Source organism: Podarcis cretensis (genome assembly GCF_951804945.1).
Source record: "Podarcis cretensis genome assembly, chromosome: 12".
Taxonomy (NCBI): domain Eukaryota; kingdom Metazoa; phylum Chordata; class Lepidosauria; order Squamata; family Lacertidae; genus Podarcis; species Podarcis cretensis.
The window spans coordinates 6,591,037-6,616,059 of record NC_137181.1 but is presented as its reverse complement, the minus strand read 5'-3'; the positions used below and the strand labels follow the sequence as shown (position 1 = coordinate 6,616,059).

At 45.9% G+C, this 25,023-nt stretch overlaps 2 protein-coding genes across 6 annotated transcripts; one reads left to right on the top strand and one right to left on the bottom strand.

Annotated features, from left to right (window-relative positions):
• Window positions 1–498: 498 nt before the first annotated feature.
• Window positions 499–17,008, bottom strand: GUK1 (guanylate kinase 1). Of its 2 annotated transcripts, none has more exons than XM_079947073.1 (8): window positions 16,866–17,008; window positions 6,789–6,906; window positions 5,859–5,900; window positions 5,039–5,135; window positions 3,928–4,066; window positions 2,622–2,706; window positions 1,903–1,988; window positions 499–681 (listed from the first exon to the last, which is right to left on the bottom strand). In XM_079947073.1, exons 2-8 carry the CDS (start codon window positions 6,820–6,822, stop codon window positions 646–648), a joined length of 519 nt encoding a protein of 172 aa, XP_079803199.1. In that variant the 5' UTR covers window positions 6,823–6,906; window positions 16,866–17,008; the 3' UTR covers window positions 499–645. The 2 variants fall into 2 exon arrangements, with proteins under 2 accessions (XP_079803199.1, XP_079803198.1); XM_079947072.1 differs by having other exon boundaries at window positions 6,793–6,906; window positions 16,866–17,002.
• Window positions 15,375–23,837, top strand: MRPL55 (mitochondrial ribosomal protein L55). 4 transcript variants are annotated; one of them, XM_079947111.1, is made up of 4 exons: window positions 15,375–15,398; window positions 19,514–19,678; window positions 22,409–22,610; window positions 23,591–23,837. In XM_079947111.1, exons 2-4 carry the CDS (start codon window positions 19,653–19,655, stop codon window positions 23,738–23,740), a joined length of 378 nt encoding a protein of 125 aa, XP_079803237.1. In that variant the 5' UTR covers window positions 15,375–15,398; window positions 19,514–19,652; the 3' UTR covers window positions 23,741–23,837. The 4 variants fall into 4 exon arrangements, with proteins under 4 accessions (XP_079803237.1, XP_079803235.1, XP_079803238.1 ...); XM_079947109.1 differs by lacking the exon at window positions 15,375–15,398 and adding an exon at window positions 17,114–17,137; XM_079947112.1 differs by lacking the exon at window positions 15,375–15,398 and adding an exon at window positions 17,594–17,791 and having other exon boundaries at window positions 19,519–19,678.
• The last annotated feature ends 1,186 nt before the right edge of the window (window positions 23,838–25,023 follow it).

Genomic DNA, 25,023 nt, shown 5'->3' with positions numbered 1-25,023 from the left:
GTTAGCCATACTGATTTGTTGGTGGATTGTTGTCATTGTCTTGTTGGGCTGTGCATGTGATAAAGGGGAGCCATACCGGGGTGAAGGCGTCTTCTTCTATTTGTCCCCGTGTCCGTTTCAGTTTATTGGTTAATTTTATTAGTAGGGCTGTTTCCCATACTATTTGGTACCATTGGTCCGTGCTTACTCCTGACAGGTCTCTCCAGTGTCTGGTTATGGTGTTTCTGGCTGCTGAAAGTCCAGTATTCTGATCTCACAGCGGCCAAACAGATGCCTCTGGGAAGCCTGCAAGCTGGACCTGAGTGAAAGAACATTCTGCTCACTTGTGATTCCTGGCAACGGGAATTCAGGAAGCATTGACGCCTCTGACAGTGGAGGCAGAACACAGTCATTGTGGGGCACCAATCTTTGCTACTATTTTCAGAGTAGTGGTTCATGTTGCAGACTTGGAAGCTTGTCTAGATCACACACGGGAAGTATGAAAACGTACAAAGATCAGGTTTCATATTTTCTTCTTTAATAGAAAGTGCCCTAAAAGAATTCCATTATCAGGCTAAAAGGGAATGTGTGCGTGTCTGTTTCTAACACAGAAGAACAAGCAGCAAAAAGACATCAGGAATGGTCTGCAAAGGTTCCAGCGGCTATTCATGATTTCTTGGATCCCTGCGCCTTCTGGATTTCCTATGAGGAGAACGAGGAGAAATGGTTACACAGTGATTTGTATGAAACTGCCCTGGCCCTGTGATCATCTTCTGAGGCCTTTCTTCATGTGCCTCCTCCATGAGAGATCCGGAGGGTGGCAACATGAGAACAGGGCCTTTTCTCCAGTGGCTCCCCGTTTGTGGGATGCTCTCCCCAGAAAGGTTTGTCTGGCACCTTCATTATACATCTTTAGGTGCCAGGTGAAAACGTTCCTCTTCAACTGGGCCTTGGGCTGATTGACATCCAATGCCTTTTAAAAATTGGTTGGGGAGGAGCGGGACAATTGGGCTGTTGTTCTTCTTACTTTTATTATGTATTTTGTGTTTTTATATTGTGATTTTATGCTGTAAATTGCACACTGCCCTGAGACTTGCAGGCATAGGCAGTATGATTTATTTTAATAATAATAATAATAATAATACAGTGGTGCCCCGCAAGACGAATGCCTCGCAAGATGGAAAACTCGCTAGACGAAAGAGTTTTCCGTTTTGGAGGTGCTTCGCAAAATGAATTTCCTATGGGCTTGCTTCGCAAGACGAAAATGTCTTGCGAGTTCCTGCGGGTTTTTTTTCCTTTCCCCTCCCTTTTCCTAAGCCGATAAGCCGCTTATCTGCTCTCCACTAAGCTGATAAGCCGCTAAAAGCCGCTAAGCCGCTAATAGCGCTAATCCGCTAAGCCGTCAATGGGCTTGCTTCGCAAGACGAAAAAACCGCTAGACGAAGAGACTCGCAGAACGGATTCTTTTCGTCTTGCGAGGCACCACTGTATTCAAATGCCTTTATCACTTTGGTCAAGGGACATAAAATGGGGAGAAGCATAAAGTACTGCAGCCATCACATGCTTCAAGCTAAAAGCAGCTGACCCTGCAGAGAAAATAGCCACTGTGAAGGAGGAAGGATGTTGGTTTGGCTGGTGAAGGGGTGGAGAACCTCACACAGGCCTTTAAAGCACATGAGCCAGCAGCTGCAACAAGGAAACCCTTTCCAAAGGAGTAGGCAGTGTTTTGTCTCTGGCAGCTAAAACAGAAGAGAATCTTGCGGCACCTTAAATACCTAAACAACGTACAAAAGGTTTAGTGGACTATAGCTGATTTCATCAGTTGCATGGACAACAAACAAGGAAACGGATCGTTCCATGACCCAGGAAATATCTGTGCAATTCAGACAGAGAACTGTGTTTCCAGGAAGTGAAATAGCTTACCTCTGCAAGAATATTTTTCAGCTCGGTATATGCTTCCTCCAAATCATTGTTAATGATGATCAAGTCGAAAAGCCCAGGCTCCTTACCTGGCAAATCGAAACAGATGCACAGACACACACCGTTAAACCAGAAGTCAGAAGATCAGAGATGTGCGAACCACACAGACACTCTTCTGTCTTTGCTCCCTTCCAGATGCAATAACAAGAGTGACTAAGAAAGGCCAGAATCTCAGAAGTGCCCTTTTCCCAGACACTGGGCAGTATAGATTCTGCCTCTTTGAGAATCAGAGACTGACTTCTTGCAGGCAACTCCCATGGACTGCTTTCACCGTTTGGCTGTTGCCTAGGGAGACAATTCCAAATCACTTCTGGTGGACCTGTGTTAAGATGTTAAGCCCTTGCAAGGCACCCCCCGTTCCCCTCCAGCAGATCCCGTAAAAATGTACAGGGGAGGGAGGGATCTGGGGCACAAAAGCAGCAATTGGTGAGGTAGACCCTATCCACCAAACACAGCTCAGCTCCACCCTTATGCCTTCATTAATCTCCCTCTTGCAATCTCTCTCCGTCGTATATGAGCGCCACTGGTTCAGACTAAAGGCCCATCTAGATCAGCATCCAATTTCCCACATTGGTCAACCACAGACGCTGATGGGAAGCACACAAACAGGACACCAGACTAGGACTACAACGCACACGCACACAAAACTCTAGTGTACTCACTAAGTTCCATGTCGATGCGAGCTGCGTTCAGCCGCTTCTGTAAACTATCCTCCGTTTCTGTCTGTCTGTCCCGTAACCGTTTTTCCTAAAGGTTTCCAGAGGGGGAGAAACGAGAAAAGAAATTTATACCCTCAACATGAACAGGGTGGGTCCCATTCTTCTCGCCTCTCAGGGCTCTGTGTTGGCACAAACCCCTCTAGGTCTTAGACAGGGAAGAAACAGTGTCACGGACCTGCTGTTTAAATGCCCTACGGTGCATTTCACTGCCCCATACAGAGCACTTTGGTCCTGCCTTCTGTTTACAGCAGTGGCCTGCCCAGTGCTTCCAGGAATCTTGCTAGCAGAGTATGGAGGCAGCAGACTACCCCATTGTTGGCTTCCAGTGTCCAGTGATCTTTAGAAGCCCACAGACAAGGAAGTCACTGTCTTAAATCAGTGACCAGTGACGGATCAGCCTGCTGTGGATTAATTTAACAGCCTAAGAAAGCTACCCAAGACAGCAGTCCTCACCACATTTTGTCTTTCTTACAGAATTCATAATAAGGTAAAGGGACCCCTGACCGTTAGGTCCAGTCACGGACGACTCTGGGGTTGCGGTGCTCATCTCACTTTACTGGCCGAGGGAGCCAGCGTACAGCTTCCGGGTCATGTGGCCAGCATCACTAAGCCGCTTCTGGTGAACCAGAACAGCGCATGGAAATGCAGTTTACCTTCCCGCCAGAGCAGTACCTATTTATCTACTTGCACTTTGGCGTGCTTTCGAACTGCTAGCTTGTCAGGAGCTGGGACCAAGAAACGGGAGCTCACCCCATCCCGGGGATTCGAACCGCAACCTTCTGATCGGCAAGTCCTGGGCTCTGTGGTTTAGACCACAGCGCCACCCGCGTCCCTACTACAGAATTCATATTAGGATATAAAACCAGAATTCAGAGCCGGCCCTACTATTAGACTGACTGCTCTGCTTCACTTAACGTTCAATCTTATGCAGAGTTCTATGGAGTGGGCTGCTATTTAGTGACATTTCGCCTGGCCCTAATAAAGGTACTGGCCAAAGGTGGATTTTGGAATTGTTTTGTTGTTGCTTATTTTACTATATAAAACTCTGTGCACGCAGACATTACATCACATCAGGGGTCACTACTGCAGTGCCTGCCAAATGCTGCTGGACTCCAGCTCCCATAAGCCCCAGCCAGCATTGGCAACACTAAAAGATGGTGGGAGTTGCAGTTTGGAGGGCATCCTGTTGCCAACTCCCTACCATGTATCAGTTGCACAGAACTGTAGCTCACCCCCAAGCCACACTCACCAAGACTTCTATGGACGGGGCTTGGACAGAGATGTAGATGGGATTAAGGTCAGTTTTCTTGATGTTCTTCACACCCTGCATGTCTATGTCCAAAATGCAGATCTGGTTCTGCGCTTGCACAGCCTGAATAGCGGCTTTGCTGAGAGGGAAGGAGGGAGGGAGAGAAGGTGGTTAATGCTCACAAAGTGGAGGTGCTTTTTTTATCCAAGAACAGTCTTGCAACAAAAGAGGCGGCTTTGAGGACCAGCACCTTGAGCTTGTCAGTATGGTTCAACCATCTCTAAGAGTCTCAAGGACATCTTGCTGCAACGACCAGCCTCACATACATTATAGAGGGTTCTTGTGGGGATTAAATGGGATGGGGAAGGAGCTATTTGAAGAATATGGTGGGATATAAATGCAACTGCAACAACAACAGCAAGAAGTAGTAGTAGTAGTAGTGAGGGAATAAACATATGGAAGGTGGGGTAATGGGTGGGAGACCCTGCTCACAGCTTACCCTTCCTCTCACGACACTAGTTTAACTCTAAAGCTTTAGCTCCAAATAATTAAATCTGGTTCTTTTCATCATCAGTGCAGGGCGCCGGGGCTGATGGGAGTTGTAGTCCAAAACATCTGGTGGGCATCAAGTTGGGGAAGGCTGGTAAAGGTCCTCAGAAATTAGATGACCCTTGGGTGGAGCTTCAGGCAGGGGATTTTGTCACAGTACATGGTCCTAATCTTTGCTTTCTGTCTCAACCCACTGGGGACAAGGCATGACGCAGCATTTGACGCACGTGGGATGTCTCCAAAGCCAAACAGATTCCCATCACCATCAGTTTGGACAAGCTGTGAATATCCATCTTGTCCAACAAAAACACTGGTTACAAGGTTCATTGAGCCCCTCCAGACAAGCTACTTGCACTAGGAATGTGAAAAATAGGCAACAGCAATGGGGGGTTTGTGTTGAGGACACTTGGATCCTTTTTTTTTTTTTTTTTGGTAGCAATTCATAGCTTCTTGTTTTGTTTCTAGCCATTGTGGTTGCAGAATTGCACTTGAAAATAGAATAGCAAAGAAGAACGAAAGAGCGAAATCTGACAACAGCTCCTGCCCAACCCAAATCACATACCTTGTTCCGTACATGTTCCCAGAAAATTCTGCATTTTCAATGAATCCTCCAGCGTCAATTTGCTTCTGCATCTCTTCCCTGGTCACAAAATGGTAATCTGCGGGTGAGGAGGGGAGAGGAAAATGAGCTTTCTACATGCCTTTGTGTTAGTGCATGCATGCCTGCCCCCAGAGACGCCACACCCCAAGCAGTGTTAGAAATTAGCCAGGCGCATTTTGCGACTGGCATGGGTCCAGTTGCGACCACATGGAGATCTCTGCGTGGCAGGTTGGCGACTGGGGGAAGCAAAACGTCACTTAGAGAAGGATCTAACATATTTGTTTTATTCTGAATTGTTTTATTTGAGGTTTCAATGTGTTGCAAACCGTTTTGAGATTTGTTCTCTGAAATATAAAGTGGTATAGACATGAAAATCATCATCGTCCTCATTCCATGGTGGGGGGGGGGGGACGACACTTAGACCTTCCATTGTGGCACCCGCAACCTAGGTTTAAGGTGCCATTTAGTGATTAAACTATATATCTGAGTTTCTAATACTGACCCCCCAAGTGTTCCAAAGATACACTACAAACACCTAACCGTGCATCCATGCACTCACCAACATAAACCACCCCTAAGCAGATGTTGCTGGACCACAACTCCCTTCATCCTTTGCCATGCTGGCTGGTGCTGATGGGAGATGGAGTCCAACCACCTCTGGTAGGCCAAAACCCATCCAGTCCCACCCCTAACTAGCCTAGAACCAGTTGTTTCGTTAGAGAAACGCTTTTGCTAATCTCCCATTTCCTGTGATGATGGTAGCTAGGACCTGGACACTGACCTTTTCCATTCACTTCTCCGGGTCTTGGTTGCCTTGTGGTATCTGCAAGCAACAAATACTTTTAAAACGCACCATTAACACACGTTGCATGTTTTGACAAGTGGGTGGGAAACCCAAAAAGAAAGGAACGTGCTTCTCCCTCTCTGGCCCCTGCAATGATCGAAAGAGCCTTCTCTGTTTAACTGAAGGCTTTGACTTCTTTTCAAAATACAAACAGCCAGGCCAAGGGACTGATGTTGCTAGTTCCTCTGCCCTACTTTGAAAAGCAGATAAACAGGCAAGAGAGCTTCAAAGGAGAAGGCGGTGGGCTCTTTTCATCGAAGATTTTTAAACAGAGGTTGGATGGCCATCTGTCAGGGATTCTTTAGTTGCAATTCCTGCTTTGAAGGGGTTAGAGAAGCTTCCTCTGAAGCACAAAGCAGTATATAAATTACCTTAATATTAATCATAATAAGCGCTGGCTTAATTTAGGGGGCAGGGATGCGGGTGGCGCTGTGGGTTAAACCACAAAACCTAGGACTTGCCGATCAGAAGGTCAGCGGTTCGAATCCCCGCGACGGGGTAAACTCCCATTGTTTGGTCCCAGCTCCTGCCAACTTAGCATTTCGAAAGCATATCAAAGTGCAAGTAGATAAATAGGTACCGCTCTGGCGGAAAGGGAAACAGCGTTTCCGTGCACTGCTCTGGTTCGCCAGAAGTGACTTAGTCATGCTGGCCACATGACCCGGAAGCTGTACGCCGGCTCCCTCGGCCAGTAAAGCGAGACGAGCGCCGCAACCCCAGAGTCTGCCACGACTGGACCTAATGGTCAGGGGTCCCTTTACCTTTACCTAATTTAGGGGGCAAAGCTCAAGGACCTGCCAGCCTTCCTTGTGACAACCCTGATGCGAACACACTGCTTCACCACCAGCCCAGCAGAAATGAACTCACTCACGGGAGACGCTGAAGCCGAAGACGTTCTCATAATCCTTCAGGAGTTTCTTCAGCAGAGTGCTTTTCCCCGCACCGGACGGCCCGCTCAGGACAACTGGCCTTGGTCCCGTCATAACTGGGGGAAAGTCGTTTCATCGTTAGAAATGCATGCTGTCTTGGGAGATTGCTTATGGATGCATAACACTAGAACTCGTGGACATCCAATGAAGCTGAATGTTAAAAGATTCAGGACAGAGAAAAGGAACTCCTTCTTCACACAGCCAATGAACTAGGGAACTAGGCAATGGCCATCATCTTGGATGGCTTTGAAAGAGGACTGGACAAATTCCTGGTGGACAAGGCTATCAGGGGCTATCAGCCTTGATGGCTAAGCTGTCTCCATGGTCGGAGGCAGCAATGCTTCTGAACATCAGCTGCTGCAAAACCACAGGAGGGGACAGCGCTCACGTGCTTGTGGTTTCCTACAGGCATCTTGGTTGGCCATTGTGAGAAAAGGATGCTGAATTGGGGGGCCATTGGCCTGATCCTGCAGGCTCTTCTTACCTTCTTATGTATTCCTGCAGCCTCCCGAATGATTACGTAGAAACGTGGGATTACAATGCGCTCTGCGTGGGTCTACTTTTGAAGGTGACTCGGAAGCTACAACTAATCCAGAACGCAGCTGCCAGACTGGTAATTGGGAGCGGCTGCCGGGACCATGTAACACTGAATCTACTTGGGCTCCCAGTACGTTTCCAAGCACAATTCAAAGTGTTAGTGTTGACCTTTAGAGCCCTAAATGGCCTCGGCCCTATATACCTGAAGGAGCGTCCCTACCCTGTTATTAAGCCTGGACACTGAAGTCCAGCTCTGAGGGCCTTCTGGTAGTTCCCTCACTGTGAGAAGTGAAGATACAGGGAACGAGGCAGAGGGCCTTCTCGGTGGTGGCACCCGCCCTGTGGAGTGTCCTCCCCTCAGAGATATCAAAGAGTTCAGCAACTATATACTTTTCCGCGGACATCTGAAGGGAGCTCTGTTTTGAGAAGCTTTCAATGTTTGAAGCTGTATTTTTTTGGAAGCTGCTGGGGCTGGGAAACCCAGTCAGATGGTTGGGGTAGAATCATCATAATCATCGTTTATTAAAGATAAGTGCATAGTAATAATAATCGATAACTTATTGTAACGTCTCACATCTCTCCATGTCTAAGTTCTTCTGCACAACAGACAGCCCTTCTAAAGAGGTACCACCTAAATCAGCTTCCCCCAACCTGGTGCTCTCTGGGTGTTTGAGCGCTAGAACTCCCACCAGCTGCAGTCAATGCAGAGGGAGGGGAAAGTAATGAAATACCGGTATATTTTGAATACTGGGGAGATTTCCCCCAACCCACCCTGGCCATCTCCCTAGGAACTGCTCTGGGGAATATCCACATGTTATCCAGGCTCTGGAGAGCCCACCAGTGCCTGGAGAGCCCACCAGTGCCAGTACTCCAACCCCTGCCCTCCCCTCAGATCTATTCTCATGCTTAGCAACCACCAAACTTCATATTCGGGGCAGGAGCAAAAAGGGGAAGGTGGAAGCAATGGGCGATTGAGAGGTGTGTTCTGACCAGAACAGTTAGCATCTGGTGAAACCCAGCCAAGTGGAAGAGAAGCCTGAAGAAGAGGTGAGATGGTCTTGCTCTCTCACACATGCACATACAACTCATTTTGCAAGGCAACTCTCAGTCAGGAAAATATAGGAGCTCAAGAACATAAGAGCCCGGCTTCTGCATCAGACCAAAGGCCTATCTCATCTGTCATTCTAATCTCACAGTGGCTAGCCAGATGCAGACAAGATCCCTCCACAACTGGTGGTACCCAGGGGCCAAACGACTGAGCATATATAGAATGTGTTTGTGCTCTTAATTTACCATTTTACTATCCATTCATGCTCTACAGCCCTTTGCTTACCTGGTGCATTTTTAAAGGAAACACAGATGTCCCAAGAGCTATAGCTTAGCTGATGGAGCTTAAAGTCATAGTGCATTAGCCTGAACGATTCATCCATAAAGAATGCCCGTCCAGCGCATCCCCCATGCAAAGCCGAAGTCGGAAAGCAAAAAAACAACAACCTCACAGTGCTGCTTTCTGCCTTGCGAATGAACTGGATATTTTTATCTAGCATTTCCAAGGCTTTATTGCCACCCCCTCGCTTCACTACAAAACTCCCGTGAAACAGATTATTAGTACCATTAGCGAGATGAGCGAGCAACCCCAGAGTCGTCCACCACTGGACCTAATAATGGTCAGGGGTCCCTTTACATGTACACTGCCCAAGTGAAAACTGGGATTGGGCTTTTAGCCAACCAATTTTTTAAAACTGCTGTATGAGGACATCTCTACGGTATTACAGGTATTACTACGAGCCTCATTACACTGTAAAGTCTCAACAAATTTATTGCAACGCAAGCTTTCGTGGATTCAAGACCAGCATATGCCGCAATAAAATCTGTTAGTCCTTAAGGCACCACAAGACTCTGTTGCTTTTGCAACAACAGACTAGCACAGTTACCCCTCTCTCTATATTTTCATAGCTTGCAACCTGGAAGCAGAACATGGCAGCATTAAGTAACAGGCACAATATACCGTATTTTTTGCTCTATAAGACTCACTTTTTCCCTCCTAAAAAGTAAGGGGAAATGTGTGTGCATCTTATGGAGTGAATGCAGGCTGTGCAGCTATCCGAGAAGCCAGAACAGCAAGAGGGATTGCTGCTTTCACTGCGCAGCGATCCCTCTTGCTGGTCTGGCTTCTGAGATTCAGAATTTTTTCCCCCTTGTTTTCCTCCTCCAAAAACTAGGTGTGTCTTGTGGTCTGGTGCGTCTTATAGAGCGAAAAATATGGTACTCTTATAGCAGAATGTCAATTTCCTAAGCGCAAAATTCAGATTGGGGCATTAGGGGGATTGGGGGCTCCAAATACAGACTGCACAGAACCAGAGTGGGACTCTGCCCTGTATCAGCGCATACCCTTTGCACGTTAACTCTCTTCCCACTGTCGCAGAGAAAGAGGTGTTAGCTGCCTTTTCACCCATTTGCTGCAGTTTAATATGCATTTAACTGCACGCAGCTGTCCTAACACCTTCAGAACAGAAAGACAACATCCCTACAAACAACATTCAGCAAATAGAACTAAGACTTAACAGCTACCACAATATGGAATATCCGCTTTAATAGTCTTTCCCAACCTGGTGCCCTCCGGACATTTAGGACTACAATTCCCATCAGCCAGCCAGAGCTTCTCTCTATCCCATTTTACCACACCAAACATACTTTTATAGACCTCTGTCACATCCTTTCCTGGGTAATCTTTCCTAATTTTAACCCACAAGCAAATGTGTTAGCAATTCCTCTTAAAGAGTATGCTCCACACCTCAATCTTTTCATCGCTTGAGATCAAAGCTATAGGAAAGAGGAAGCACTCGCTTCAACCCCCATCATCCTGGATTATTATTAATTTTTAAGAATTCTGTCTTTTGAACTTCAAATTGGCCCTTTACTCAGAAGCCAGACAAAGGTGAATGAAAGGGGGTCGGATGCTATTTTTTGGGTAGCAGCTGCAGTCATCCACACCACGCCAGCACTCCCAGAGTTTTCTCACATCTTACCTTTCTGCTTTTCTGGAGTCCTCCTAAAATTCCCTGATAGGCTTTTGCTGTTCTTTTTTTTTGCGTGCCTAACAAACCGATCCTGACAACACAAGGAAAGGGCAGCGCAGGTAGAACACCTGCCTATTTGTGAGCGCCTAAAGTCTTACTAATTTCCAGGTCTTTCACCTTGAGGCAGCCAATGAGAAGCCACCGTCCCCCAAATCCCTAATCACCTCCTGTGGTTTCCTCCACACTCCCTCCTCCTGCTTTACATAGCTTAAAAGATTCAGCCACACCCTGAGCTTAACTCCGTGAAGTGTACCTTCTGCTTCAAAGCAAATGCTGCCTTCGGAAAGAAGGAGTTTTAATTGAATGCATATTTGTCAAATTATTTATAATATTTCCACCCCACTTTTTCCGTAGCTGGGGAAAGCAGCAGATTAAGAGCACAAAGCATTCACTTAAACACACACACAAACCTACAATAAACACTGCATTCATTTAGAATCACAAGTGAGAAACGGTACCCACAAGGGTGCTACTTACATACTGCTCAACTGTCCTTATTTATCAGGGACAAGACAGCCTCATTGTCCTGGGTCCCTGCCCCCCCAATACACTGTCATCCCTGTTTTGGCTACTGAGGAAAGTCAGAGATGATAGAATTGACTGCAACACTTCAGCTTGAAGGTGGGAGAACTATAGTTTTAAACTCTCCTCCACATTTAAAAGCAGCAACAATGAAAACATAACCAACTCCCTGAGAAACAAATCTAGCACAGCAGGGAGAAAGGTTCTGTTCCAGCCCTTCGCCAGATGCACTTGCTTTCTAGGTACAGGTAGATCTCATGCTGTGTCTCCAAAATGCAGCACAAGGCCAAAGGCAGTCTCTTGCTCTGTCCTGCACCCTGTGAGGTGGAGAAGCATTCTAGAAATGCATCCGAAGATTAGTCTTAAGCACCATGCAAAACAAGCCCCGGCCCTCCTCTCCATCTTCAGGATCAGAGATAATATACAAATAAATGTGCAGTGCTATGTTGGACACCATAGGGTGGTAGTTAAGTGCTGGACTAGGACCTGAGAGATGAGGGTTCAAATCCCCACTTAGCCATGAAGCTCTCTGGGTGTCCTTGGGTCAATCACTCTTTCTCAGCCTAAGCTACCTCACAGGGTTGTTGTGAAGATCAAATGGAGAGAGGGAGCACCTCGTGTGCCACCTTGAGCTCTTTGGAGGAATAAAAGGTAAAGGTAAAGGTACCCCTGCCCGTACGGGCCAGTCTTGACAGACTCTGGGGTTGTGCGCCCATCTCACTTAAGAGGCCAGGGGCCAGCGCTGTCCGGAGACACTTCCGGGTCACGTGGCCAGCGTGACATCGCTGCTCTGGCCAGAGCCAGAGCCAGAGCCAGAACCGCACACGGAAATGCCGTTTACCTTCCCGCTGGTAAGCGGTCCCTATTTATCTACTTGCACCCGGAGGTGCTTTCGAACTGCTAGGTTGGCAGGCGCTGGGACCGAGCAGCGGGAGCGCACCCCGCCGCAGGGATTCGAACCGCCGACCTTTCGATCGGCAAGTCCTAGGCCCTGAGGCTTTAACCCACAGCGCCACCTGCGTCCCCTTTGGAGGAATGGCGGGATATAAATGTAATTAATAAAAATAGTCACCATTCCCCACAATTGTGCTGGGCATCTGAGGCCCTCTGTGCACCTTAAAAGCCCTGCACAACTGAAGGATCCATCTTGAGATTTTGAAAGAAAAGAAAAGAAAGCTCAACAACTTTTTAAATATGGCAACCATCCCAATCAGATGTACAGAAGATTTTCTCCACAGCCAAAGGGACAACCACCCTTTCCCACAGAAGCTGGACTCCAAGCATTCTGCCACCAGGAGCTTGTCCCAAGAGGTCAAAATTTTTGCAGATAATCACTGTAGGGTGCTTCCCTGCTGTAAGTCCAACACAATGCAGACTGAATAAATTCATCCAAGCTGCTTCTAAGACCCACATTTCCGCATATGTTCTAGGAAGTGACAGAGAGAAAGGGAAAATGGATGGGGAGATAGCAAGAATTTTGGATGGAGATTGCAAAATTGACCCATCCGGCTCAATACTGTCTACACTGACTGGCAGAGTTTCAGGCACGGGCCTCTTCCAGCCCCACCTGGAAAAGCTGGAAGTTGAATCTGAGACCTTCTGCATGCAAAGCAGATGTTCTACCACCAAGCTCTGGCCTTCCTCATAGATTACACTGGAAGGACAGCAAAGAGGGCAAAATATAAACATCGGAAGAGATCAACAAAGCACGTTCTGGGCGTCACGCAAGCTTAGAGGAAGAAAAGACGGAGCAGCTTGGCATTGGGAGAAAAGAAGATTAGAGGGTGGTTCTCATTCTAGCCTCAAGAAAGGTTGTGTGATTAGGCACTTTTAATCACCGGTCCTATTTATAGCCTTGTCCTTTTTGTAAAGTGCACCTTCCCCAGAATTTCATAACGTGGGACCAAAGGGCAGCAAAAAAGCACATTCACTGGTTGAAAGGTTAAAGCCAAATGACAAGAAGAGTAAGAAACCAATGGTTATTTTGAAACTCAGTTTGCAAGAGGCCACCACTGGCCTTCTAAAGGACTTTGCTCCTCTTTGATCTTGTAACAGGAAAACAGTGCATATGAATCAGGCCTGTGAACAATTGCAGGAAGGCCTGCATCTACTGGTATATATCTATATGATTTCAGCAAGGATTTCCAACTCACAAATGCTTAACAGCAGCAGCTGGGTACACTTGCTATGGCCTGCAGAGGGCTAAGCCAGCTGGGGAACCCTGCCAGGGGCCTGATGGACTTATGCTGCCATGCCAAGAATGCCCCATGTCTCCCAGCCAACCAGGGACTCCTGCCCCAAGCTTCAGACAAGCTCTGTACAGTCCTGGAGTGGGAACATGCGAGTAGTGGGATAGACCAGAGGCAGGAATGGGTGTGGCAGCAAGTGCATCATAGAATTGTAGAGTTGGAAGGGATCCTGAGGATCATCTAGTCCAGGCTGCCTCAGCCTCGGCCCTCCAGATGTTTTGGCCTACAACTCCCATGATCCCTAGCTAGCAGGACCAGTGGGCAGGGATGATGGGAATTGTAGTCTCGAAACATCTGGAGGGCCAAGGTTGAGGAAGCCCCTGAAATGAAGGAATATGAAACTGTTCCATATGGGGATCAAACCTGCAACCTTGGCGTTATCAGCACAATGCTCTAACCCACTGAGTTATCCAGGCTTAGTATAATTGGCTACTTTCTACACACATTCCTCTCTATCCTCCATCTAGGAAAGATTCTTTAGATCTCCCCACACCCTGGTTTGAAGCAGTAGGTTTCTAGTCCTCATGGCTTTCTAAGGGAAGCTTGAAAAGGTGAAGGCAAAACATGGCAAAAGGGATAAATTCCATGGTTTTAAACTTACAATGCATAAGAAGGTGTCATCATACTGGCCAACAAATCCAAGAGATGCTTTTGCAATTAGATGCTCCCTACACAGCAAGCAATAATCTCTTCCTGTCACCTCACAGATAAGCCACTCAAGAACACTGCTAGACGTTTCCATAACTGGCTGCCTAAACCTAGTTATCCAAATACAGGTGAGAAGACAAACCAAATCCTGATGAATGGAAGACAGGAGACGCTCAGTTCTTCTTTGGGAGATCTTTCGTTGGTAAAAGGTATGAAAGAAGCAAGACACACAGGAGTCTATCCTGCTGCTCAGAAAGGACCCTAGTCATTTATTACCTGCTCAAAAACTGCAGTGGAAATGACAACCCACAGTAACACTCTGTGTGGTGCTGGACTCAGTTGCCCCTGGTATGTGGATATGCAGATGCCTAGTCATTATTACTGACGCATCTGGCTAGAAATCTATCTTACTGCCTTTCTGCCAGTTTCTCTCTTTCATCTTCAATCTCAGCCACTGGCTGAGTTACGGTGACATAATGGAATATTCACAAACATTCCAACTGTGAAGAGAGGAAGCAATAATCAGTTATGGAATGCTTCACATCTGATGTGAGTGAAGAAAAAGAAGCCTGGCTGGAGGGCTGCATGTTGGTAAGGCTTCAAGATCTTAGAAGGCTAAAAGGTCAGAAACCCCAAAAGCCAAATGGTGCAATGTGAAGATTCATAAGTCATACATGATTAATTATATCCCTGGCAGACAGAAGGGCTAAGAATGAGAGAAGCAAAGGAACTGAGAGATGAAAGCCAACTCTATATCCATTTGAAGCAAACAGCCAAACAATCAGTTCTCTAAGGTAAAGGTAAAGGTACCCCTGCCCGTACGGGACAGTCTTGACAGACTCTGGGGTTGTGCACCCATCTCACTTAAGAGGCCAGGGGCCAGCGCTGTCCGGAGACACTTCCGGGTCACGTGGCCAGCGTGACATCGCTGCTCTGGCGAGCCAGAGCCGCACACGGAAACGCCGTTTACCTTCCCGCTGGTAAGCGGTCCCTATTTATCTACTTGCACCCGGAGGTGCTTTCAAACTGCTAGGTTGGCAGGCGCTGGGACCGAGCAGCGGGAGCGCACCCCGCCGCAGGGATTCGAACCGCCGACCTTTCGATCGGCAAGTCCTAGGCGCTGAGGCTTTAACCCACAGCGCCACCTGCGTCCCCCTAATCAGTCAGTTCTCTAGTTATACACAAAACTGTTAAGCGTTTTAAAGTCGTGTAAAGATCAGGACAGTGAAGACTACACATTTAAGTAAATTAAGAAGCAGTGAAAACTTGTCTGTTTTCTACTTGAACTAGCTCCCAGTGGCACACAGCCAAGGCTCTAGTAATAAATTTGTTCCAGCTTACAAAGGCTGCACATGTTTATAAGCTATGAACTAGCTACTAAGGGAGCAGGTCGTGTGTATTCCCAGCAGAGGGCAGTGGTAATTGGACATTTCCTGCTTCAGTTGTTTTCGTGCAGTGCTTAATGGAGAGTTGTATGGAAATAAAAGTCATCCGGCTCAAATCACCAGACATGTGAGTATTAACCACCAACGGCATGCATAAGATGCTTCACTCAGTTAAGTTTGAAATGGGCACTAAGTATTCTAAACTTCTATGAGATTTCTTGAAGATAACAGCAGATGCACAAACCTGCAGAAGTACTAATTAATATGCAGATTCACCTCTGAGGGGGGCGGGAAAGGCTTTTGGTGTTGATAGCATTGTTATTTCCTTCCAGGATCCAGTTTATTATGAGCTACTTTGAGCACATGCCAATTTTGTAGATTGGATTCTGTTACCTCCACAACCCTTAGAAGTTTCATTTTCATTATTTGTGCTATACATAGCAGAACTTCTGTTTAAGGAGAAACCAAGTACACAATAATTCCTCTGGATATAGCACAAACTTGAAGATTAGTGACACCCAAGGAAGGCAGATTGCTTCTTCTTCTTTAATTAATTGCAAAACTCTGACCAGTAACCAAGACCATTCTGAAACTGTCAGGGGCAGAGAGTCCATGTCTCCAGCTTCTACCCCAAGAAGTCTGTTACTTCCAAATCCTAATGCCATAAATATAAACCAATTCATCACAACTCTTCTTTGCTCCCTGAATAGTATTAGAGGTAAGGAGATGCAACGTCATGCCAAGGAGATTTGACAAGGAAGTCTATCCCCTGGTCTGTTATTCAAATATTTAAATACCACTTTCTGTTTTTAAGTGATGGTTTGCACAGGAAAATCTTGCGGCTGATTTGAAGAACTCCAAAACCAGGAGTGACATTGGCTGACAGGGCAAAACGCTAGCAGGGATAGGCACCCTCACACCCGGAATCCTCTTGCTAATTGTGCGGTTTAAAACGTGCATTTTGCAATGTTTTATTTTGAAATATTTAAGATATCTTAAGTTCCCTGTTAATTATGTTGCTTCGAATGGATACTGCACTTGACTTTCTTCAGTAACGCTTTTCTTCTGGGTTGTTTTATTTGATGATTTAATGTCAGCTGCAAACCGCTTCGAGGCTTTTCCCCTTAAAAACAGAAAGCGGTGCAGAAATGAAACGAATGATAACAACACAAGGTGGTGATAGTGCAAAGGCAGGGAGAGGAGGAGGGGGTTTCTTTGCAGCAGCCAAGTCCTTGCAGGGGCAGGAAAGCGGCGGGAGCAGCTGCGCGGAGCTCTCCAAAGAGGACCGCAAGGAGGAAGGCGGGCGGGGAACTCTTTAGGGGTGACACCGGGGTGAAAAGGGAAGGGGGTGCCCGACAGCGAGGCCCAGCCGCTCAAGAGACCCCGGCACCAAGGAGGCTTTGAAGAGGGGAGAGGAGGCGGCTTGAGGGGCGACGCCCGCGAAGCGCCGGGGAGCGGGAGCGGAGGGTGGAACCAAGGCGAAGGGTCGCGGGAGCAGGAGGGGAAGCTTTCGGTGAAACACCGCGGAGGACAACGGTCGGGGCGCGCGCGCGGGGAGGGGGGGGGGAGGCCGAGAACCGCGCGCCGCACTCACCTGACAGCGCGCGGCAGAGGAAGCGCCGCCAGCGCATGGGGAGACGGAGCGGAGCCGTTTCCCCCGAATGGTGACTCAAGGAGGGCGGGCCGGGGCAGGGCCGGGCCCTGCCGCCGCCGCCGAGAACAAACCCCGCCCCTTTACTCGGAGCTCGCTTACGTCATCCCCGCGCCGCCGCCCGCGCCGAGTTTCTCGATGTCGCTGGGTGATGACGCAAGAAAAGGAAGGGTTCGCGGAGCTGCAGGTCACGTGAGCGGGACTCTTCGGAGCCGGTAAGGAGGAGCAATCCATTGGGGACAGAGTAGCGGGGTGTGTGTGTGTGTGTGTTAAAGTATCAATAGGTCAAACCATTCGGAAAGAGGGAGCCGTGGTTTTTGGTGAGGAGAGGGGCGCGCGAAGGCAAGTCTGGGAAACAGCGAGGATCGAACCATCTGCAGGCGGAGGCGCGGGAAGAGCAGGGCTAAACCATTGTTGGACCTAATGGGGGGAGGGAAGCAGTTGAGATTGGGGCGAACCATTATCGCGAAGTAGGGGGGTTCTGAGGGCCAAACCATTTGTGGAGTGGAGGGGGGAAGGCGTGGTCTTGTTTGATGTCTGACCCGATTCTGACGCCTCGTCTCCTTTTCCTGCAATAGTGTGCATTTATGTGCACCTGCCTATTCTATCTATTGTACCTGCATCGCAGGGGGTTGGGCTCAGTGACCCTGGTAGGGGGGATTCCTTCCAATTCTACAATTCTGTGATTCGGGCTCCAGTCACTGCAAGCGGTGGCAGCTGCATTCTCTGTCTCTGCAAATACCGTATTTTTCGCTCCATAAGACGCACCTAGTTTTTAGGAGGAAAACAAGAAAAAAAATATTCTGGACGAAACCGTGGATGTATAGTTTTTGTGGTTCATGCTGTGGCCACAGACATGTGATTTGACGGTGAGTTTGGGGTGGCCCAATGCAGAAATCCTGAGGATCCATGTCGATCCATGCTTTGTAACCATGTTTTTGCGCCATTGTGTCCCCACGGAACAGTGGGTGCGTGATTTTTTTGGTGCAGGCTGTAGCCATGGACATGCTGTGTGATCTGATGGTGAATTTGGGGTGACCCAATGCAAAAATCCTGAGGATCCTTGTGCTTTTACCTCCCCCCTCCCAAGCAGCCGTCCTTTATCTCTAGAGTCCCTTATCTCCCTCCCGATCGCTTGCCAATCAGCTGCTCAGCGGCTTTGTTTCAACACCCCCTTCCCTCTTTTTTGCCTTAGTGTCTTTTCCTTAGCTGGAGTTTTTTGCTCCTCCTTTTCTTCTAATTTCTCTCCTCATTGCTTGTTTTAGTATTCCTGTCTCCTCTCCTTGCAAGTTCACTGTCTTTACCTCCCCACTCCCAGGCAGCTTCCTTTATCGCTAGAGTCCCTTATCTCCCTCCCGATCACTTGCCGATCAGCTGCTCAGCGGCTTTGCTTGAACACCCCCTTCCCTCTTTCTAAAAAAAAAAAAAAAAAAAAAGCACGATCTGCTTTTTGCCCCTGGGCAATTCGGTTCCAGGGACCACGCATTCACTCCATAAGATGCACAGACATGTCCCCTTACTTTTTAAGAGGAAAAAAGTGTGTATTATGGAGCGAAAAATACAGTACTTCCATCCCTCAATCGGAGGAAAACCCCACCCAGGCTTCGAAGGGGGAAGTGCTGGGCATTTGGAAGGCACCCAGGCTGTGTTTCCAAAGCACCATGAGAAGACCAAAAGTATCTTAACTGCTAACAGCATAAGCATAAGAACAGCCTTGCTGGATCAGATGCTTTTGGATAATATTTATTCCAGTTTTAAAAGTTACAAAAAAACAACAACACTAAATTAAGCAAGAAAAAACAAAGCAATACATCACAATAGATACAAGCAGACAAACAAAAAAAGGAAAAAAAACAGCACAGAAAAATACGCACAAAAAACAAATCAAACCTTCCCATAACTTATTTTTCATCTGCTTGTTTCCATGACCTCCTCACACCTCCCTTTTTTGTATTCTAGTTCAATTAGATATTTCAGCAAATCCTTTCCACCTTTGTTTTTATCCCCTAGTTACCCAAATAATTTATCTTACCATACTGTAATTTTACACTCTCTTCTTTCACCAGTTAACAATCCATTTTTACTTAATCCTTTATATCATTTCTACTAAAACCACATTACTTCATTCCAACATCCTTCTTACATTCCTTAATTTTACAATGTTTCTGTAGATAAACTTTAAATTTCTTCCAATCTTCTTCCACCAACTCTTCTCCTTGGTCTCGGATTCTGCCAGTCATTTCCGCCAGCTCCATATAGTCCATCATCTTCATCTGCCATTCTTCCCGGGTGGGTAAATCTTGTGTCTTCCTGGATCAGATGCTTTTGGAACGCTTCCCCACAAAACACGATGGTTTTGACGGGAAGCCACATGCTAGATATTTCCTCCCACCTTAAGCACACACCTGTTGTTCAGAGGTTTACTGCTGCCTGTTCTAGACTGTCTCTTTTTAGCTATCTCTGCTAAATCTGTATATTTAATAAATATTTTATATTGCCTTCCTACTTTGATTCATATTTTTATTAATTAAGCGATATATAAACTTGTCAGATAAGAATAAACTTTTCTCCCTTCAGTTGTTTCCATAAAGAGCAGCTGTGGCCCCTTGGATGATGTTCCGTAAAGATCGTCGCAGTCTTTGCTCATCATAAAAGCCGAATCTTGTGCCTCGGAATCGCTGGAGATTGGCGTTTGTTTGCTAGACTTCAGGGACTGTACATGAGCTCAGAATGACGACTGTAATCCGGACTTTAAGGTATAACTCTGTTTATTTAGTGGGATCATTGTGCCTTGTGCTATCCAGGATATAGAACTGATATGGCCCTTTTCCACAGTTCTTCTTCCGTTCTTGTATATATTCCATGAAAGTACATTGCATTGTTTTTCAGCAAATCAACAGTAAGCCTGCAGTCTCATGTATGCTTCTGAATACCTTTTCCTAGAAAGTAAAAGGTAAAGGTGTCAGGAGCTCAGCCTACACTTGAGTAGGACCCTGGCAGAGACACATGCCCGACTGGCATGTTCTCTCCCTCCTGGTCGATCGTTCAGGAGCTTCAAAAGCTTTCTTCTGCCCGAACATCACAGCGACCGATGCCAACAGACACCGGCACACTTAGAGATCCGCAGAGTCTTCGCAGTTTGCGTAACAGACCTCAGCAACTCAGCATTTTGGCTAATCTACTTTATTTACATATAAACACACACGGAGCACTGCAACATGGCTCCCTCTCTCTCTAGCATCAGACAGCAAAGAGAAAAAGAACAAAGGATAATAGTCCCACTTCACGGGACACAGTAACACAAACATCCTGTCTCCTTCACTTCCCACTCTGTGGACTCAAAACATATACCGTCATGTGATAGACAAAAATCCCATGACTGCAATCATGGAGCAGGAATTCTAACAAAAGGACCCCTGGGCGGGTAGGTCCAGTCAGATTTGACTATGAGGTGCGGTGCTCATCTCCGCTTTCGAGCCGAAGGGAGCCGGCGTTTGTTCACGGACAGCTTTTCCGGGTCATGTGGCCAGCAGGACTAAACCACTTCTGGTGCAACAGGACACCATGATGAGTGCCAGAGCGCACAGAAACACACGGAAACAGCAGGAGTGTTCTTTGCACTTTGTGTTCTTTGCACTCTGGTCCTGCTTGTGGGCTTCTGGTTGGCAGATTCTGGATTAGCTGGGCCACTGGCCTTACACAGCAGGCCACTTCTTATGTTCTTATGCTATGAACCAGGCTGCATTATCTGAAGCCCTTCTTCCTGCGCCTCCATGAGAAGTCCAGAGGGTGGCAACACAGGCCTTTTCTGTGGTGGCTCCCATTTTTCGGAATGCTCTCTTCAGAGAGGCTTGCCTGGCACCTTCACTACATATCTTTATATGCCAGGCAAAAGCGTTCCTCTTCTCTCAGGCCTTTGGCTAATTAAACAACCCATGGCCTTTAAAACTGTGCAGAGGCCTTACTGTTTTTGTTTGTTGCTGCGGTATGTATTTTGGTGTTTTTATATTGTAAATCACCCAGTGTTCCTTGGATGAAGGGCTGTATAGAAATTTAATAAATAAAATAATAAATAGAGAGTAATTAAGTGCTGCACAGGTGTTAATCTGACTAAAACAGCAGTTCATTTGCACATGTTTGATCCCAGGATCTAAGAACCCTCTGAGGGAAAAAAGAGGCTGAGGTTTGTTTTCCTCTGTTACATCAAACAAAACGTGAGCCAGAGTGAATTCGGATAGGTATTGAACCAGCTTCAAACCCAGGATTAAATCTTCAAAGCTGTGTCCTCTAAGAGCTTTTAATATATATGACTAGAAATTGGCTCCCTTTCTTGTTACTGAATCATCACCTTAAAATGCCAGCCAAGTGCCATTGAATAATAATAATAATAATAATAATAATAATAATAATAATAATGGTTTCCCCAGCCACACTGAGCTCTGCTGTGTTAGGGCAGGTGGTTGCCTGCTGATAGAGACTACCCCAGGGCTTGGTATTAATTCACATTGTAGCTTATATATTTTTCCAGGGTACGTTTTTTTTAAAAAAAAACAATTATTTCAGTAACCTTCATGACAGTCCCGCACAAGAGGCTGAATGAGTACAACTTCCACAAGGCCAGCTTTCACTGGAGAGAGGAACTAAACCTTGACACAGCTGTGCCTTACCTGAAGACACCCTGCAACCCCAAATCCAAAGTCTGCTTGCATTTGTTTTGTAAGATACATATATTGTAAGATACATTCATATTGTAATCGCAGAATGACAGTAAATTTAATTAATTAAATAAATAAAGGGGGAAGAGTACAGCTTATATAAATGAGGCATCTACCCACCCACCCCTTCTGTTGTTATCATTTCATCAGTATTTGCTGGCATTATAATCTATTATAAGATTATAAGGTATCAGGAGGGTTTCTACACACCCTCCTCATACCTGGACTTGCAGTCTTAAGAGCTAGCAACTCACTGCATTTTAAAATGAAAGCTGGGACGTCAGAGATGCTGAAATGTGCGGCCGATATAAATTTCATATTCCTTATGGTGCTACTCCTTGCTGCTTGAGGCTAAGCTAAACTGCCTGTTTATAAATCACAGTCTTTTTCTTACCAGAGTTGGGTTCTACTCAGTTATATATATATATATACAGTGGTGCCTCGCAAGACGAAAAGAATCCGTTCCACGAGTCTCTTTGTCTAGCGGTTTTTTCGTCTTGCAAAGCAAGCCGCTTAGCGGATTAGCGCTATTAGCGGCTTAGAAAAAAGGGGGGGGGGAGTCGTGAAGCAAGCCCATAGGGAAATTCGTCTTGCAAAGCACCTCCAAAACGGAAAACCCTTTCGTCTAGCGGGTTTTTCGTCTTGCAAGGCATTCGTCTTGCGGGGCACCACTGTATTGTTATTTCTGGTATGTATATGTGTTCTTAAAGGGTCTATCTGTGTGTCAATTTTTGCATGCATTTTACAAGTTCTTCTCTGAATCGGTTTCAGGGCTTTGCGGATAGAGGCCTTCTCCGGACTCCTTCCCAGGACTTCTGGCCTCCACACATCCACCAGGCAGTCCAACTCCAACCGGACATCCATCGCTTGCGTGGCCCGGCAGAAGTACGCCCGGCTCTATCCAGTGTTGCTGGTCAGGCCTGACGGTTCTACGTTCTTTATCCGTTACAAGGAGCCAAGGCAAATCCTTTCGGTTAGAGTTGCTGTTTAATATTCATTCAATTTATAGTCCCACTGTTTATGAGACGGTCCCAGGGCAGGTTACACAGTGGCAGGAGAGAACATTAAATACAAGAACATTAGAAGCGGGATCAGGCCAATCGCCCATCAAGCACATTTAAAAAGTATACAACTTAATATAAAAAAATCTCTAAGCATTTTACATAAAAACAATAACAAAAAATCCCGTTAAAATTCCTCAAAACTAGATAAGAGCAAAACACAACTATATATCACAAATGAAACTGAATAATGTGCTAAATAAAAATTAAGAGTCAATAAAGTCCAGACACTAGACACATCTTCACACACTGAGAGGAGATCACTAGAGGTGTGTAAACTCTGTTCAAGGAAAACCTTTTGACTGCTGCATATGCGTCCAAGAAGCTTTATACAGCTTGAAAATCACAGGCATTGATCCTGACCATCCATGAGGGGGCTGAATTGATTGCGCACCAGGACTAGTAACTTAATAATAGAATAGTCTTTTGGTTTCTAAAGGGATTTCTCAATGTCTTTTCCACAAGCTGCAGACTTAACATTTGAAGCAGTGGGCATTAAATACTGTATTTTTTGCTCTATAAGACTCACTTTTCCCCTCCTAAAAAGTAAGGGGAAATGTGTGTGCATCTTATGGTGCGAATGCAGGCTGCGCAGCTATCCCAGAAACCCGAACAGCAAGAGGGCTTGCTGCAGCGATCCCTCTTGCTGTTCTGGCTTCTGAGATTCAGAATATTTTTTCTCCTCTTTTCCTCCTCCCAAAACTAGGTGCGTCTTGTGGTTTGGTGCGTCTTATACAGCGAAAAATACGGTACTTCTCTTTCAGTAGCACCCTGAGGTGCTTGCCTCAGTAAGGGTATCCCTGCTGGATTTCTAGAGCTGTTAAAAGGAACAAGACCATGGCGATTCTAGGGGTGTTTACAAGTTTCTATGTATGCATAATTCCATTTCCAGATACCTGTGGACATCAACACGCTCCCTGACGCCGAAAGGAGAGCCCGCTTGCGGAAACGGGATACCTCCAAACTTAAACCCAAAGAGGAGGCACGTTTCGAAGACGACTTTAAATTGGACGATTACAGAAAGTTTTGGAAAAAGAAATGAGATCCACCACCCAGGGTGGAAAACCAGTCACAATCAGATACTTAGTTTTACATTTTAAGTTGTAAAAATGTCCACAAATAAAGAGATGTCTTCTGTTTTCTTTGTGTTCCTGTTTTATTTTCTGGGCTGGGGATCCGTAACGGGCTAAGTGTGATTATTACCGTGTCTTATCACCCAGTGGAAGTAATCTTAAGTTGATTGATTAAGGCTGGCTTCAATCCTATGCACAGTTACCTGGGAGGAAATCCCATTGATCTCGGGGCTGGCTTCTGAACAGATATGTATAGGATTTTATTTGTTTTGGGTTTTTTATCATTTTTATTGAATGGTTTTATATTACAAAAAACAATACAGCCATACTACCACTAAATATAATTAAGAAATAAAAATTACATACATCGATATTTAGTTTGTTATTTGTTATTTACCGTCTTATTTCCTCCCAAACATTGCATACAACAACACACATATGTGCAGACACCCACACACCCACAGAAAATGATAATAATGAAAGTAAATATTTTTTCCCCTTTTATCTTCCAAAATCTTTTCTTCAACTTTGACTTCCTGTCAAGTCCCTTTGCATATGTTTTATCTTACATTTGAATGTAAGATAACAAAACAATAAACCTTTCTATATAATTTTTCTAATACATTCTGAAAACATAATAAATCCTTAATTGTAGTCCACCTCCTTTTAGTTCCTTTATCACTCAAATGCTAGCATGGAGTCAAAACTATTATTTTATTTCTGAACATATTTTTTATAAACATCCCATTTTTCCGCTAATTTTTGCTTTGAGTTTCCTCTGAGTTTACTAGTCAGTTGAGCTGTCTCCAGCAATTCCTGTAATTTGATTTGCCAATCTGTTGTTTTTGGAGCCTCGTGATCTTTCCATCCCTTGGCCACAAGTATTCGAGCCGCTGCAGTTGCATACAAAAATACCTCTCTTAGATTTTTTGGGATCTCTTTATCTAAAATACTTAATAGAAATGCCTCTGGTTTTTAGTAAAAGTTATCCCCATCATCTTTTTTAATTCATCGTATATTTTCATATACGATGAAAATATACGAGGATTTTATTTGTTAATGTACATTTGAACAAGGGTTTTGGCTATGATTCAGAAGAAAAGGTAAGCGCTATCATGCAAGAAGCATCTCTTCCTGTGCGGAAGAGAAAGGGGAAAGCTTATTCTCAAAGAACGTTGCTACTGCTCTTGGCTTTTGCAAATATATCCTTGAAAATCATTAGCAGTGCAATCCTGTGTATGTTTACCCAGAT

Bases quoted from the DNA above. Each gene is read 5' to 3' on its own strand.
- MRPL55 (XM_079947111.1), top strand. From the start codon at position 19,653: ATGACGACTGTAATCCGGACTTTAAG. The intron at 19,679-22,408 runs GTATAACTCTGT...AATCGGTTTCAG, and splicing joins ACTGTAATCCGGACTTTAAG to GGCTTTGCGGATAGAGGCCT. The intron at 22,611-23,590 runs GTTAGAGTTGCT...TTCCATTTCCAG, and splicing joins AGCCAAGGCAAATCCTTTCG to ATACCTGTGGACATCAACAC.
- GUK1 (XM_079947072.1), bottom strand. From the start codon at position 16,902: ATGCGCTGGCGGCGCTTCCTCTGCCGCGCGCTGTCAG. The intron at 6,907-16,865 runs GTGAGTGCGGCG...ACTTTCCCCCAG, and splicing joins CCTCTGCCGCGCGCTGTCAG to TTATGACGGGACCAAGGCCA. The intron at 682-1,902 runs GTAAGCTATTTC...TTCTCCTCATAG, and splicing joins TGAAAAATATTCTTGCAGAG to GAAATCCAGAAGGCGCAGGG.